General features: G+C 46.5%; 4 protein-coding genes across 4 annotated transcripts; 1 reads left to right on the top strand and 3 right to left on the bottom strand.

The window, feature by feature from the left end:
* Positions 1–1,229: 1,229 nt before the first annotated feature.
* PFICI_00952 (uncharacterized protein) lies at positions 1,230–4,837 on the bottom strand (the record flags this gene model as incomplete). The annotated part of the gene is made up of 8 exons (XM_007829533.1): positions 1,230–2,071; positions 2,104–2,222; positions 2,388–2,428; positions 2,499–2,700; positions 2,990–3,102; positions 3,202–4,206; positions 4,257–4,347; positions 4,398–4,837. The coding sequence occupies 8 exons, from the start codon at positions 4,835–4,837 to the stop codon at positions 1,230–1,232; spliced, it is 2,853 nt and encodes a 950-aa protein (XP_007827724.1).
* A 1,802-nt stretch (positions 4,838–6,639) lies between these two features.
* On the bottom strand, positions 6,640–7,947 carry PFICI_00951 (uncharacterized protein; the record flags this gene model as incomplete). Its single annotated transcript, XM_007829532.1, has 1 exon — positions 6,640–7,947. The coding sequence occupies one exon, from the start codon at positions 7,945–7,947 to the stop codon at positions 6,640–6,642; it is 1,308 nt and encodes a 435-aa protein (XP_007827723.1).
* Positions 7,948–11,291: 3,344 nt separating this feature from the next.
* On the bottom strand, positions 11,292–12,200 carry PFICI_00950 (uncharacterized protein; the record flags this gene model as incomplete). The annotated part of the gene is made up of 2 exons (XM_007829531.1): positions 11,292–11,994; positions 12,076–12,200. 2 exons carry the CDS (start codon positions 12,198–12,200, stop codon positions 11,292–11,294), a joined length of 828 nt encoding a protein of 275 aa, XP_007827722.1.
* Positions 12,201–13,383: 1,183 nt separating this feature from the next.
* On the top strand, positions 13,384–16,429 carry PFICI_00949 (uncharacterized protein; the record flags this gene model as incomplete). The annotated part of the gene is made up of 3 exons (XM_007829530.1): positions 13,384–14,502; positions 14,565–14,849; positions 14,903–16,429. The coding sequence occupies 3 exons, from the start codon at positions 13,384–13,386 to the stop codon at positions 16,427–16,429; spliced, it is 2,931 nt and encodes a 976-aa protein (XP_007827721.1).
* Positions 16,430–16,596: the final 167 nt, after the last annotated feature.

Genomic DNA, 16,596 nt, shown 5'->3' with positions numbered 1-16,596 from the left:
TACGTCAACGTTCAGATGTTTGGTGATCATTCCTGCCATGCTTACGTTGACCCTGACCCGCGACCTCCGGGCCATGCCCACGGGGATTGCACCACGAGGAAGAAAGCCACACATTCCATCAAGGCCACGGGGTACAACTGTCGCGTCAGCACGTGGTCGCAGGTCAATTGTGACGGCTCACATGCCAACATCCCGGTGGACGGAAAATGTCACGACATCCCTTACGCTTCGTTCAGAGTTGACTGCGATTAGGTATGGATGTACTATGAAATGTCTACTATCAAGGCTTTGGGGGCAAGAATGGTGTTTTCGGTCAATGTGATGATTTTTAATGGGATTATAAGGACCATGTTACAGGACCGTGGATGCGGAAAGAATCGGACTTGTTGCTAGTATCACCACTTCTCTCATTATTGCAGAGTCGTCATATCATAACTTATCAGCTCATTTGCGGGCTCTTACTCTGGTGAAATGAATCATCTCTGCATCCGTTCGTGCATAGTACTATAACCTATGGTCAGGTGGCATTGAATTGGCGAGTCTTTGGCAACGCTAGGATCACCCATAACCCCCTGAACAACTTGCAACCTCGAGTATGCCAGCCTCCAGGACAGCACTCGTTTGGTTGCGCCCTCATTGTGCCGTTGTCGCTTTGGCGAGCTCGATGCGTCGAAGATGCTAGGGAGAGTGTTGAAATAGGAGCCCAGCCTCCTTCATTTCGGGCTTCATGCTCCACTATATACTACATACATATACCTTTCTTTACTCCCATAGACACGTACAGATACTCAACCAACTAATCTATCACTTCACTCACCATAACCTCGTTCATCTAAACAGAGACGTTCGGTCCTAAAATCTCCACGACATATATATATTAAATAACCTCCCCTTCTCCCAAAGATTCTGGCTCGCAGAAAATCATGGGAGTGTTGGAGTAGCTTTAGGTTTGAATTGTGATCTTGATATATTTACCTCTCGCGTCGAAGGCTAGCGGAGATTGACTACCTAGGTAGGTAGCATGCCACTAGGGTCATGTATTAGCAGTCATTAAAAAGAGTAGAGGTTTTACTAAGATTCAGTGGCAAAGCCTAAGCTTTCATGGAAAGCGAACAGCAATTATAGTGTGTTTACATTCATGGTTGCGCGTGAAATCAATTTAATCAATGTAAATCAATCAATCTCAGTAGAGCAATTTCGACAGGAAATATGTGACTTGAGCACACTACCTAATCAATCTCATCTAGTTTACTGAACCAAATATCCGGTCCCCTTTGCACCTTTCGTCTAGGGCTATGATCCCACACCACTCCTAGGTTGATAGCTCCTTCAATCTCCTCTTTGGTCAGGGCCCTTGCGTCAAGAATTTTCCAGACCTCTTCAATTCTAACTTTCCAAATTGACATCCAGAAGCCAAGATACGAATGTCCCTCTGGTATAGAACGGAAGTGATCCTCAAACTCTAATACAAGCTCATCGAACAAGCCGAGCATAAATGAATCTTCTTCCTCCTCCGCCTCATCGATATCACTCAAATCCCAATTCTGATCACAACAGCTATGGGTGAGCTCCAACGCGTCAAAGGTGAAGAATCTGATGGCTCTCATATGATCCTCTAAGCTCCAAGGCCTATCAAACATCTCTATATATGGCTGAAATTCCAGAAGTAAGTAGTCTTTCGACGAAGGATAATTCGCGAAAGACTTCAGCATAGATGTCTGAGGTGTACATCCTCCAGGCGAACAAGGGCACCGACAGCTGTCAGCAATGTTGGCTTCGTTGCATCGGCGCAGCAATTTTTCAATATCAGAACGCTCCGATCCGTTTGGATACCCCGTCTCCCAGCGATGGAGGTATTGTCCAACATTAGCCAAAATACAATGAGCGTTGCAAATCTCGTTTGACTGTCGCTTCAATCTCCTGGACATGTCAACCCCATGGTCGATGAGCCACAGTAAATAGTCCAGCCTTAGTGCGTGCCTCCAAATGGGTAAATCTTGTGGTGGTTGTGGGTCTGTATCAATGAATCCGATCCGGTAGGAATAATTGGCGTCCCTTGGACTCAGTGCGCCTGCATACAAGGATTCTGGTGAGTATGCATACCGAAATTCATTTGAGTATGTACCGGGGTTGCCTTTTCCTGTTTCCAGGGCGCGGGGTACATATACCCCTCGATCTCGTAGCAAAAGCTAGTCCAAAACTTCTTGACTTTGAAGGTTATACTGTGCGACACAGTTTGGTACATTCTTCACGGCCAGCTTCATGAGATTTTCGCGTCTTTGTTTCGCTTGTCGAAGGACCCTGCTCCCGCATCTTATCGTTCCATTCAAGAGTTCAGTTATGGTAGAATTTCGAACGGAACATCCAGCATTTAGGAGCATAATGACGCAATCCGCACAATTGCATCTAGAGCACCTTCGCTCAGGATCTGTAGAACGACAGAGTGTTCTGCTTAGAATCACGGCATAATCCAGCGTGGATTGTCCAGTGGTGCATACTGCATTCAATTGATCGATGTTTGCGACCTTGAGTAAATACCTGAGTATCTTTGGTCTGGCTCCAGCGAAATGCAACGGGCTTCTGCCGTAGAGATCTCGCTCCTCCAATGCCCGTGCATTGTTTTCGAGTATTCGTTGTACTTCACTTAGATTGTCTGCAAGTGTAGCTTGAGTCAGAGGCCCACAGCCGAATGCTGTCATTCTGTTAGAACACTCATATTGAGGATGTGGGTTTTTCAAACCTTCAGCAAGTAATGGCGATTGAGTCAAAAGGTCTACATGGTCGATCTCACAGAAAGCCCAGCTATACAATTGATTTCCTGTTGCGTAATTGGGCACATACATGTGTCGGACGTCTGTGGCAGACGTTAACAACGTTTCCACGGTTCTCGTCGATAGTGACCCCGTCCAGTTAGCGACATAACCTAAAGGTGTGCTTTTTACCTATAAGCACTTCGAATCGTCGATCTCCTTGGTAAATAATGACTTACCGGCCATTTATATCGTACTCCATCAAAGGGACTTGATGATACTTGAAGAACTCTAAAAGATCACAAAGGTAATCATCGCAGTGCTCGGACATATTTCGATCATCGAACGTAAGCTATAGTCGTAAATGTACCTAATTAGATATATACCTCTAGTCTTCGTGGTTTGTTCAAAGGGTTGAGAGTAACAGTGATTATAAAGAAGGGAAACTTACAACTGCCAGCAAAGCGTGAATCAGGTTGCGGTTTTGGGAGTTGACGACTAAAAAACTCGATTTGCCGTTTCTGAACAGCTCCTTCAACTTAACTTTAGCCCTATTCATGAAATCTTTGTATTGACCAACATGTTCCAACACTCCCAAAGAGTCGAAATCCAATGATACGGTCCTCATTAGCGAGAGGATTCGGAAAGCTGGTTCATTGCGCTCATCAACGGTCGGGTAATAAGTGAAGCCTGGGCTTATACTGAAGCCGCCTGCACCCGAGCTCAACTTGAATGACAATGTGATTGCGCCTCCTAGAAGGTTCCGAAGCCCTAGAAGGCGGACACCAACTTCATTGGGGGCACCTATTGCTGGAAACTCAGCCACAGGACAATCGGGTAGATGCGCCATGGACTCTGTTCTGTGAAAGAAACCAAATGGCCCTAGCCATGTCCCCTGCTGTTGGTGTCTGATTCGTGCATTGCAATTGCATTTATAGCGGTTACTTAGGTCATCAATCGAGCGCGCTGAGTCCGTGGTAGCGTAACCTGCTGATAATGCCAAAGTCCGGTGTGTGTCATGAGCTTCGTTGTTCGCTTCCAGCTCGAATGCATCACAAACGTCTCTGAGGCTTTGAGGCTTTGCAACGATCCTCCGCATTATCTGCTTGTGTGACTTGGAATTTTGAAAGTTTCCAACAGATTGGTTCTCAGGAGTTTCAGCTCCCCCAAAGGCACTCTCAAGTAGAAGTTTCTCGATACGATTGAGTCTCTGGTTGAGATTTGTTTGGTAAGACTGGTTAGCTCGTTGTATCGCATCAAGCGTTGACTGATGGAGGCACTGATTGACATCAAGCTGGTGGACACCTGTGACGATTGGCCGAATCGAAGTCTCTAGGGACCCTTGAATAGCCACGGCATCCTGACGCAGCGAGCCAGCGCTTTGGGTGAATGTTGCAGATAGTCTCAAGGTCTGGGACTCGGTCTGGAGGCCCAGTTCCTTGATGATATTTTGAATCTGAGAACATTATTAGGAGTGCTCAAAAGCATGGAAATTGTCAGAATTACATCATTGTGGCCTGACCGCACTGCGGCCGACGTGGTCAGCAGGTCCGTTTGCAAGGTATTCAGCTTGTCATTGTTTTGTTGAGACACGTCCCTAGTCGCATGTGAGCAGATATAATCTAAGTTGATAAGAAATTGACTCACAATTCTAGGCCTTGCACAGCGAGCTGCAGAGTTGCAATGGCTTGATCAAGGGTGGATGTTAATGCTTTGACCTGCTCCCGTCTAAACGGGTACTTGACTTTTCGACCCAAATCCCTCACTTTGGTATGGGTACTGGGGTTCAGACTCCCGTTGGTTAATCCTGCTAGAAGGCTATCCAGAGCCTTGAGTTGCGTATCGCACAACTGGAATGTTTGTGTCACAGCGGCAGTTGATTGAGGATATTGAGTCCTTGAGCTTGAACAAGACCGCTGAATCGCCTCAATGACACTTAGGAGAATATCATTCTTCTTTCGAATGTGAGTGAGTTCCTCATCCCGGGACTTGACCGCATCAATATACTTGATGATGCCACTGGAAACTTGCAGTCCGAGGGACACCAGCCCAGCCACGGATGCCGCCGCCGATAGAGGGTCAGCCATGGCGGGGAGCGGCCAGAAATATTTCGGATATTACTATCAAAGTCATTCTTCCCTCGAGAAACTAGATCCGGTGGGAGGAGCTCATGCTGCGGATCTGAACGCTGTGACTAGGCTGACATTGAATAGAAGAGAGGGAAAAGGCAATCGAGGCGGGGATATGTAGATAGATTTGACACGAGGCTTGCCTTGGGCATTTTGCTCGTTGGGGTGGGGAAGGGAATTTCGGTGAAGTCAGCTGCATAGACGTCTATGCACGTCTGCCCAATCAACCCCTTGCCTCGGTGGCTGGGTGGTCATCTCCAATTGCGTTTCACAACCGAGTTGGGCTGAGCAGGTACTTACATTTTTCTGAGCTAGGGCTTATTCGAGGGGCCGCTGGCTAAGCCATTGTAATCAACGAAATAGGCAATGTAGACATGTACAACATCAAGTATTGAAAGAATTGTTAGTCATCACGTACAATTTTGTGTCTCGACAACCCGTCCTTTGACTGGAGTAGCTTGTGAACTTCAGGCAGCGAAGCTGCCATAGTGCCTGCTTACTTTCAGCAGGTCAGAGCTCAGAGCAGTTGAGTTCGCCCCTCTGCTGTCCTATTCTTCAATCTCCACTCTATGGCAAAACTGCCTGATGTCGAAACACAGTGGAGAAAGCTTTCCGAGATTCAGGAGTCCTTAAAGATCCTCGGCGTTTCTCGCAGATCGGATAAGAACTATTCGGCCTGATAGATATAATTCCCCGACCAAGTCAACCTTTTGGTGGGAAAAGGCCCGGCCCAGGATGAAGATGAAAGGCATGCTACGTTTCTTAAAACAGAAGCGTACCGGTTATTCTAAGTATTTCTTGACATATCCTTTCATTCGAAACCCCCAGAGGTTATGCCGTCGAATTGCATCCAACGTAAAGACACGGGAGTATTTAAACAGAGCCTCGGCATCTGCGCCGTGTGCCACCAGTTCCCGAGCAAGCTAGCCGACATTGCCATCACCAAGGCGGTCAGGCAGGCAGTGCGGCGGCGACCTGTTGAAATAGGAGCCCAGCCTCCTTCTTTTCGGGCTTCATGCTCCACTATAGACAGTAGATACATATACCTTTCTCTACTCCCATAGATACGTACAGATACTCAACCAACTAATCAATCACTTCACTCACCATAACCTCGTTCATCTCAACACGACCATCCTTCTACGGTGCGTACATTGGCCGCAGCCCCTCGAAGGAGAAGAATGCCGGCAACGAGTATGGCTTCGTCCATCGTCTTCCTGCGCGTAGGCTTGAGGGCGCACACGATGTGTCCAGCCGTCTATAGTATGGCACTGTACATGAGTTCTTTTTTGTAGACATCATGTCCAACTGTCGTTCAAGGACGGGAAGCGCTTATTTGAATGCAGAAAATAACACAGTAGATGATTGACCTGATGACGCAGTGTTTGTAATTCAGACCTCAGATGAGACCGATACAAGATAATACACGATATATATGCTCCAATTTATTAACTCATGACTGCTCCTGTCTCGTCTCGAATGACGTTGTCTGGATCGCATGTTCGCTGCTGCTGTTGTGTTATTCCTCTTTGCAGTCCCATTTACAGTCTTCTTTGCAGTAATCTGGATATTGGAAACAGTAGTACCTACCTCTTTCATCCTACTGCATTTTACCATTGTGCTCAAAAACGCAACATGCGTACAAGACAACAAAAGACCAAACTAAGCACAAGTAGCAGTAATCTGAACTCAATTGGCTCACTGACAGTAGGCGCTCAGTTTCAGGTAATAACGGATCCAACACTCAAACCCGACAACATCTAGATTATTCTAAATTCTTTCTCAGAGGACTCTTGAAAAAGATCAGTACAGTCACCATGAAAGAAAACGAAACCAAGCCGACAGAAGGATCCACCTTCCTCCTCTGAAGGTCCCAGGATCAACCCGTATCGCGTTCTTATGTCCAACTCATTGCGAAGCGTTGACACACCCAAGTACAGGCAGAGAGCCTCCACTTTGAACTTGGACACATCTTGGCCATTTCGCGCTCGAGAAAGTATTGAATCACCAGACGGATCCAAAGTGGCCTGAAGCACACAGTCAGGTAGGAAGGCACACTTATCTTCCTTGTCGTCAAGTCGGCTAATGGTGTAGCCCTGCGTCTGAAAAGGGTTGTCACATCCAAGCTCAACATAGGCGCATCTTCCCCGGACCAGAACATGTCCCTTAGACACCCTCCCAAAGGGGTTTAATCCGTCGACCTCTGTGTGAGTTTCCAGGACAGTGAATTGGGATTCGAATATCACGCGGGTTTGTGATATTTCAGCATATGCGGCTTGTGTAATTGATGCCCAGGACCATGACGGTGCCACATATGTTGGTGGTACATATTGAAGAGGCTGGAAATGTATACTCCAGCAAAGATCATAGATGAGGTTATCTTCCCACAAGCCGGCAACATAGCGACTATTCGTCATTTTCTGGATTCTGGACGCAACGCCACTCAGGGCTGGCAGTTTATCGGTTGGGACAGTTAGGCGACGCGATGAGTAGGCGCTTACTAGCGTGCCTACTAAATCCCACAGGTGAGATATGTTATCTCCATCAAACGTCATGGTCTCGATCATTGATAATCGTTTAGAAAACTCGAGCTTTTCAGATATATCCAGGTCAGGTAGGTATCGTTGAGGCAACACATGCTCTCGGCATTCCCAGATAAGCTCTGAAGGAGTGAAGTAGATAGTTCGACTCGATAGAGCAGCTTCTTGCCATGCCCATGCGCGCGTGAACAAAATTCCTTGTTCTTTAGGAGTGTAAGGTGATCGTTGAGCATTGATGGTCTCTCCATTTTTCTCTTTTCCACCAAGGGCAAACTTAACGGGCCGCCATTTCTCCTCCTTGGGACGTAGAAACGGGACATCGCAATTCGGCGAGGCGGCTGTGGCAATCGTGAGGTAGGAGTTCTCGTAATAGTCGCACATTTTGGATGATTCCAACTCCCAATCCTGCTTGTTATCTTGGACGATACAAAGAGAGTCGATCCAAATATATTGGACTCTTAGCTTTCGCGCAATCGAAATGGCTTGTTGAAATACAGCTGGCAAGGCCTGGGCATCAACGGCTGTCATCATCTCCGTAATGGTGGACTGGGTGGTTTTAAATGGTTGCTTCCCGCCCCAGCAATGGCTCAAAGTGACGTATCGTCCCCTAATGTTTCCAAAGAGTTAGCGAGTGCCTCTCGACAGCGATAGATGGGCTGATTTTCAGGCTGGGCTCTCTGTAAAGTGACATTCACTAATGGGGCAAGACTGAATTGAAATCACTGACCACATTCCTTTGGACTCAACTAATCTGATGCTGTCATCATCGTCGGTTCCGATATGGAGCACTCTGGTCGGAAGTGATGTAACTTCCTCTCCCGGACAGCCGTCATGTTTTTCCAAGCAATCCTTCAAACGTTCATTAACGAACGCGACAGCCGTTTCTATAGTAATAGCTTTCGCGTACGGTTGGCAAGTACCAAGTGACGGCAGAGCAGATGACTGGATATGCAATTTAATCTCAATTTATGGGTCTATACTGGATTTTGGTCCTTACCCTTTGATCAGAATAGAAGAAGAAACATGTTTCATCAAACCAGGCTTCTCCCTGGTCTGTTGGGGAGGTAGGTGAGGATGGAGATGAGTCCTGTTCATCAGGGACACAGATAACTCTTGTAGGCCTCCCTTCTTGCAAGAAGATCATCATATATTTTACTCCATAGTTTGCGAAATGGACAATCATCGACCTCAATAATTGACAGTAATCGCAGTCGTCCTTGAGGGAAGAGAATTCGATCTCCAATTGTAGGGAAGCTTTCCTACTGCACTCATGACCTCGACTGTCGAGATCATTACAGACTTTGCACCTAGATCGGGTTCGGTGGATAAGCGGTACGTCCTCGGCAGTGAACGTGGCCATGGCTTGCGAATGCGTTAGAGTGGGAGTGAGTAGAATACAAACAACGCACAAGAGTCTCAAGGTAGTCCAAGAGTTTATACAGGTATACAACGATGTTGTGAAAAGATATGATATGTATGGGTCATAGTTGATGTATTAGTTGAGTTGTTCACATCCAACAGAGGCTGGATGGTCAAAGATATATACATGTGTGGAAAAGCGCTCCACTTATTACTACATTTTGACAGATGTTACGAGGACAGCTTTAATCAAGCCATATGTTAAAAGTGATGTTCACGTCTCAAGCTGTGTAAAGGCTTGCTGAACTCAGAAACAAAGTACCAAGCTGCTTCAAAGTCGGCTTGATGTCGAGGCGTTACAGTTTTTCGTAGTACGAAGCTTGAGACTTACCCGGCTATGTTACGTGATACGTCTTGCAGTCGGTCCTTCTTATTACAACTGGGCTTTTTTTTTTTTAGAAGGTTTAAGCACGAAATAAAGGCACTTTAAGCGGACGTCTTTTCTGCAGCTGCAAATGCCGACGCCAACGATCAACCTCCGTGGCGCATCTTTACATGTCACTCTTACTGGTAACTGTTAGGCTATAATTGCTTGGCACGAGGCTTCTTCACATGAAAATGATGGCTAAAGTTAATAAAGAAATCCAACGCTATTATGCATTCAGCTTCATATAGTCTAGCGCGAGCCTTATTAAATTGCAAAGTAGCAATGAATGGAGAATCGGAATAATTTAATGCGTACTTGAAATATAAGAAAGGCTTGTCTTACTGAGGCACGAGCATGACTTGGTGAGCTTGTGCAGGTAACGCTGCTTTGGAAAAAAACGTGGACCTGGTCAGGCCATGATCATATTGCTGAAGCAGTATACATTCGCTTCCCTCAGCTCTTCCCTGCATCAGAGCTATCTTATTTATGGTACCTGCCACGCCAGGCTAAGTTAGCGTAAAGTGTTCGTTAGTCATATTGCAAGTTTGAAGTATCGCGGAGGACTTCTGCAGCATGTGATCACGTGGATTATGTTTGAGTCCATGAAGACTGAAAAGCCATTAAAGAACTTAAGTCCTTAATGTTTGAATAATCACAGACAATCTTGAGCTGCGAAGCGCAAATAACTATTACATAAGGCAGGGTAATGATCAACATGTCGTGGTACGCACCGCATGTGATGTGAATTCTGTGTGAGAGCTGGAATCCGTGCTGGCGTAATTAGACCTCAGTCTTCTCGAACTTTCTTGTGCGGCTATCTCGTCCGGTCGACCAACTTGGATGATGGTTTCCGAGACTAGTCCAGCTTACTAGTCCTATGAGCCCAAGTGTTGTAACTGCATCCTTAATGGAGGAAGTCATGCAAGCATAAGGACCATCCCCAAGTCCGAACAAATGGTTTGTCTAAAGTATGTAATTCAGCCAAAAGCAAGACTTTACAAATTATTAGTCATCCTACGAGGCCCTCAGCACATCGTGCGGTGGTCTTTTGCAATTCTCCCCTGATATAATAGCGATAAAGAGCGACGGGATTCTCAATGCTTCAGAAAACTAATTTCAAAAAATGGCGCAAAACTGCGATGGCATCTGCTGCTAACCTGACACCAAATCATACCTGTGATAGGCTGCATAATTCACTCGCGCAATGGCTTTGAAATGTTTGTCAGTAGATAGCTGGAAAGTCTCCTGGCATGGCAACTTCCGCTCCTGCATCTACCTACATACTTTGGTTATAAGCTCCCGCCGGTGCCATGAATTAGTAATCAGGATGATACATTAGTGAACGAGCACATTTGGTCCGCGCACAAGGCGCAAAGCTTATTCAGTGAAGGGCGAAAGAATTTTAGTTTTAATTCAATGGTTATCCATAGGATAATAGCACTAAATATTTCCGCCTTGGCCACCTTGTCTTCCTCCGTTTTCTTGACCGTCCCTTTCCTTGACCATGTCCCCTCCCTTTTTTGGCTACTAGAACAGTACTTACGTCGGTAATGTTTGGGAATCCCCAGTGTTGTATGTTGTTGCATCTTTGATCCATTCTTTATGTGTCTGGTCGGCAATGAGTGATGTGAGCGGGATTGGGAATATACCTAAATATCAACGCAGATAGTGGAGTTCAGCGACGACAAGACAAATCGAGTTGCACGCACTTCAAAGCACAGCAGAGCCGTGGCGACTAATTATTCAGGTATATGAGATTGCGATCTGTTGCCAGAACATCCTTGGATAGAAATCGCAACAATAGATCTTTGCCATGGTGTACATCTTTGGGGTCGTCAATCCCAGTCGTCCGACATTGATAACTCAAAGCTATAATGACTTCCCTTCCTTCAGCATCGAAACAATTTCATGGCCTAGCAGCTGATGAATTGGATAAGTTGGATGAAGGTTGTTCAACCAAAAGTATTGATTGACAGCATAAGTACAGCTATCATAGTGATCGTCAATGTTTTGCGTTCCCCTGAGCACCCAGTAGGGGCATTGTCAGCAAATCAAGTGTCTCGAATCAAACGTTGAAAGCAATAACTCACCCTGCGTACGAGGTACAGTAATTCTTTGTATCTCGGAGTAGAGCAGTCTCTTGACTCGACCCGGGATTGTCAATGACTTTGTCGAAAGTGGCGTATGAGTCATGGAGGAATACGGTCGCATCCGATAGCTCAGTTTGAAGCGTTTGAGTCATGTTGTAGATGCGGGAATTGAACTCTCGGACAGCTGTTTCCATCAAGGGGATGTTGGTACTTGCATTACTTCCAGATGCAATGACCGGAGCCCTCTGTAGTGGAGGCACATAGAGAAAGAGAAAGTTGCGAGCCCCAATGCCATACAGCTGAAGCACCAACTCGTGGTACGACGCCATAATCTCCGCATACGTATCGCGACCTCTGCTATTGTATGAAATGTTCACGTCGTTGATACCAAACCAAAATGCAAATATGCTGCGCTCAGGGTTGAAAAGGCCAGAGGCATTGCCATAGGCTCCCACAAAATTGACTTTGAACTCGTTGACCAGATCAGGTCTGGTATTGGATGATACGATCGAATTGTTGACCACTGCGCCACTCAACGCGAAATCATAGGTCAATATCAAGGACTCGTTGTATGTACCAGTGATATAGTTGACCCAATTGGGACCGTTGGCACTTGTGCTTCCGTTGTTTCCATAGGGATTGGACACTGACGGCTGCGGACCTGTCGCATTGAATGAAATTCTAGAATAGGAATCACCACTATAATTGTCAATAGATGTTCGCTGAATACGTTTATAAAGCTGATCATAGGCTGAAGAAAATCTTGACATGCAAACTTACAAAACAAAAAGTTTCTGGAGTTTGTTGAAACAAGCAAACTCTGCATGGACTTGCGTAACTTCTGCCAGCAAAAGCAGAGTCAAAGCGTAAGCAGTGAATCTGCAAACTTGCAAATGAAGCTGCATGATGCTCAAAGTTTGTATTTCAAGGAATGATCAACTGAGTATACTATGGTGTTGTCTTGATTGCACAATAGGTTTTCAAAACAAACAAAGCTACGCCGATATATACCTTTGCAATATGGAAAATTATACATGTAATAACAAAACATAATTGGCTGAGCGTATACGATGATCAACCTACCTAGTAGCCAACTAAAAGAAACGGATTGCAGTATATTCAGACTTGGGAGTCCTGCCAATGTGACATTACTGGAAGGTTATAGAGATTTAGCCTAAATTAGAAAGGCTTATTATGGTTAGCATAGTATTGGTATGGTTGTGGCTTGCTTGGCAAGATTTATCTTGGCACCGTCTTGTCCTTCAAGAAGCACGAGATTGTTGAACACCTCGGTACGCAGGGTATTGGTGAACTCACCCCTGCCAACAACTTTCCGTGTACCCGTAGGCCTTTGGCACTGACCTTGTCAAATAATGAAACAATCAGTTTGTCCCTGTCAAAGCGGGGATATTGGAGAACCGAACCTATAATTAATCCACCAATTACAACTGTGTTTTTCTTGCAAAGTCAAGGGACAGTACATCCTTCCGGGGCAATGCACATTTTCGCAGAAATGGATGTCGATCGTACTACCGTCATGATTATCCGGCATGAGAAGGCTGAGGCTTGTGGGCAGCGCCACATTCTTCAATCTGCTGTAACCATGTATCTATACAACATAAAGTCATAGCCGTTGCTAGCTAGGTATGTTAGTAATACTAATGCAGTAGTGCATAGTCATCACTACTCACAAAGTTCGTGTGACGGCTATTATACACTATTACCGCTTATCGTGTATGAAGTAGGATTGGCTCTACGTATGAGATCTGCGGAACTTTGGTGCTATAGAGTCGTATGCCGGCTCATACTGGACAAGAAGTCAGCATCTATCTAGTCTGTGATTACATTAACCTAATTAGCCTGAATTCGCCTCGTCATAACTTTTGGACGACGGAGAAATCATTGGCGCCAGACCTAGTTGACGGAGTATTTGTGAAAAGATATGATAGGTATGGTATAGTCACTGTTGTATTAGTTGAACTTGATCCTACCCTTTGATCGAATTGCGCGTCCTATAGCGTTCATCTTATTCATTGAACTCGAAAATCTTTCCTACCAGGAGTAATCAAAAAAGAAAAGCTTTTGGTCATGGCGCTTCTCCACGTATTTTTGACGATCATCGTCGGTCTTTGCAGTTGCCCTACACTTGCCGACCTTCTGACTTTCACGGAGAGTGCAAACACCGAGAAACTTGCTGGCAACGGCCTTGCACCGGAGATATGGATCGCGTCCAATGACTACAATGGAGTCTCGAGAACCGCTTACGACATTGCAATAGACTTTGGCCGCGTTACCGGAACGAACGGAACCGTCAAGCTTCTGGAGACTTTACCAAGCAATGTTGATGCGTCGAGGCCTGTCATTATCGCTGGTTCTGTAGGCAATTCAACCCTGATAGACGGCCTCGTTTCCTCTGGCAAGCTTGACGCCTCTCAAATTGATGGATTGTGGGAGTCATATACCTCCACCCTGATAAGGGACCCTGTTGCCGGATTGCCTTGGGCATTGGTCGTTGCCGGGAGTGACCAACGAGGCGCGATTTTTGGACTTTACGACATATCCGAGACTATTGGTGTTTCCCCTTGGTACTGGTGGGCCGATGTCTCGATCAAGACCAAGACTGGCATCTGGGTGACGGAAACGCCTAAAGTTCAAGGCCCACCCTCTGTCAAATATCGAGGCGTTTTCATCAATGACGAAGCACCAGCATTGACTGCATGGGTAAACGCCCGTTTCAAGAAAAGCGCCAGTGGGTATGGTTTCACAAACGAGTTCTACAAGCTCTTCTTTGAGCTCTGTCTACGCTTGAAGGCCAATTACATCTGGCCTGCAATGTGGAGTGCTTCATTTTATGTCGATGATCTCGCGAATGGACCAACTGCAAACGACTGGGGTCTTGTCATGGGTACGAGTCATCACGAACCCATGGCAAGGCCGTATGCTGAGCAGCATACAAATCTTAGCGGTACATGGGATTGGGGCACGAACAAGGACAACATTACCGACTTCTTCAAAGGCGGTGTTGAGCGGGCAAAGGGGTGGGAAACCATATACACGATGGGTATGCGGGGCGACGGTGATGCTGCATCACCAGATCTGACATCCAGCGCTCTTGAAGAAGTAATTGGTGTTCAGCAATCTGTGTTGGAAGACGTATTGGGTGTGAGCAATCTGGAGGACGTCCCGCAAACTTGGGTCCTTTACAAGGTATTGATGTCCCCTGGAATCTTGGTTCCTGTATTTTGATTACTTTCTAACTCCCGCTGCAGGAAGTAGGCGGTTACTATCAAGCCGGCATGGCGGTACCAGAGAGCATCAGCCTACTTTGGACAGATGACAACGTCGGGAACCTGCTGAGGGTCCCTTTGGCCAACGAGACGGGTCGTGCGGGAGGCGCCGGGGTGTACTATCATTTCGATTATGTCGGATCCCCGCGGAGTTACAAATGGATCAATTCGATTCAGCTTGTCAAGACTTGGGAACAAATGCATCTGGCCTACGAGAGAGGTGCGAATCAAGTCTGGATTGCAAATATTGGTGACATCAAAGCTCTGGTACGTTATTGACCTGAATAGCATAGATTTGTCATTTCACTAACGAAACTCAGGAGGTTCCAACGACTCACTTCCTGGACATGGCATACGACATGTCCAACTTTGCGACACCGGAAGCCACAAATGACTGGATAGTTCGATGGGCTACTCGCGAATTCGGTCCCGAGGTAGCTGCTAGCACGGCACAGATATTTACAACTTACGGAAGATTAATAGTTCGTAGGAAATACGAACTTCTAAGCCAAACCCCCTTTGCATTCAGTACTGCCCACTATGACGAGGCAGAGCGAGTTTTGGAGGAGTGGACAGAGCTCCTAGCATTGGCGCAAAGTGTATATGACGGCTTTGATCAAGCTCGCCGTACTCCATTCTTCCAAATGGTATTGCATCCGGTGTTGGCAGGCAAGACTGTTGTCGAGCTCTACATCAAGGCGAACCTAAACGCCTGGACCTTGCAACAACGACGAACCAGCACCAATCAGCTTGCGCTTGATGTGCAAGATCTGTTCCGGCAAGACCAGGTAATTACTAAACGCTACAACCAATTGAACGGCGGCAAGTGGAATCATTTCGCCGACCAAGTACATATTGGTTACACGAGCTGGAATGATCCCGTGGCCAATACCATGCCAAACGTGAGTTTTCATGGTCAATCCAACGTTCCAAAGTCGGGGCCAATGGGCGTTTCCGTACAGGGAAGCGCCCTCAGTGCGCCCGGTGATCCCGAGCGTTACCTCTTGTCGATGGATCCATACATGGGCCCCACCGAGATCCGATACTTGGACGTTTATACTCGGGACAACCAGACCTTTTCCTACAAAGTGACTGCGAATGAATCATTTGTTCGGGTTGACAACTCCAGTGGCGTATTATCTTCACCTGGAGGCATGTCTGATGTGCGATGCCTCATCTCTGTCGATTGGAATGCCGCACCGGACGGGCTGACTTGGGTTGGGCTTCGAGTCCAAGCGACAAATGCTACCAGGACTTGGGCAACCACAGCGCATTTGCCAGTGAACAAGACAATTGTGCCGACTGGTTTCAATGGCTTTATCGAGTCGAACGGAGTTGTTTCCATTGAAGCAGAGCATTACCAGAATTCCGAGACCAAGAACGGGCTATCCTATGTGACGATTCCAGGCTACGGACGGACACTGTCAGGAGTGAAGCTCTGGCCAGTGACGGCAGATTCGCAAACAACATCATCCGGACCCAAGCTTACATATTCCTTTTACTCCTTCAGCTCCCCAAAAACAGCAAGGTTGATCGTTTCGCTCGGGTCATCCCTCAATCACGATCCCAGTCGTCCCTTGAGATATGCTTTTTCTATTGATAATGGAAGCATAATGTCGGTTCAGCCCGTGCCCAATACGCCAATGGGAACCTTGCCAAGTGGATGGACAGACGCCGTTATCTCGGGAGGGTGGCAATCGATTTCCTCGATCAGTCTACCTGCTGGCGCTCACAAATTGTCACTTTGGCTACTGGAGCCCGGCATCGTAGTACAAAAGGTCGTCCTCGATCTTTCAGGCTACAAGTCGTCCTCTCTTGGGCCTCCAGAAAGCAGGCAAATTGAATAATGCCAAAGAAATCAGCCCCTCTGTTCGTGACAGTGGATGGTCTGTGCAGCCCGACCAACATGGTCAAATTTGCTTCTGCTGGATAGGTCACCAAGGTACTTTCCTTCATTATTTCTATTCACATATATGGAAATAGCCACATTCATTGATCCCCAGGTACGTTACAG

The sequence above is a fragment of the Pestalotiopsis fici genome (assembly GCF_000516985.1).
Source record: "Pestalotiopsis fici W106-1 unplaced genomic scaffold PFICI_Scf_1, whole genome shotgun sequence".
NCBI classification, from domain to species: domain Eukaryota; kingdom Fungi; phylum Ascomycota; class Sordariomycetes; order Amphisphaeriales; family Sporocadaceae; genus Pestalotiopsis; species Pestalotiopsis fici.
The sequence above is the reverse complement of the archived record's forward strand: the minus strand, read 5'-3'. Positions and strand labels throughout refer to the sequence as shown.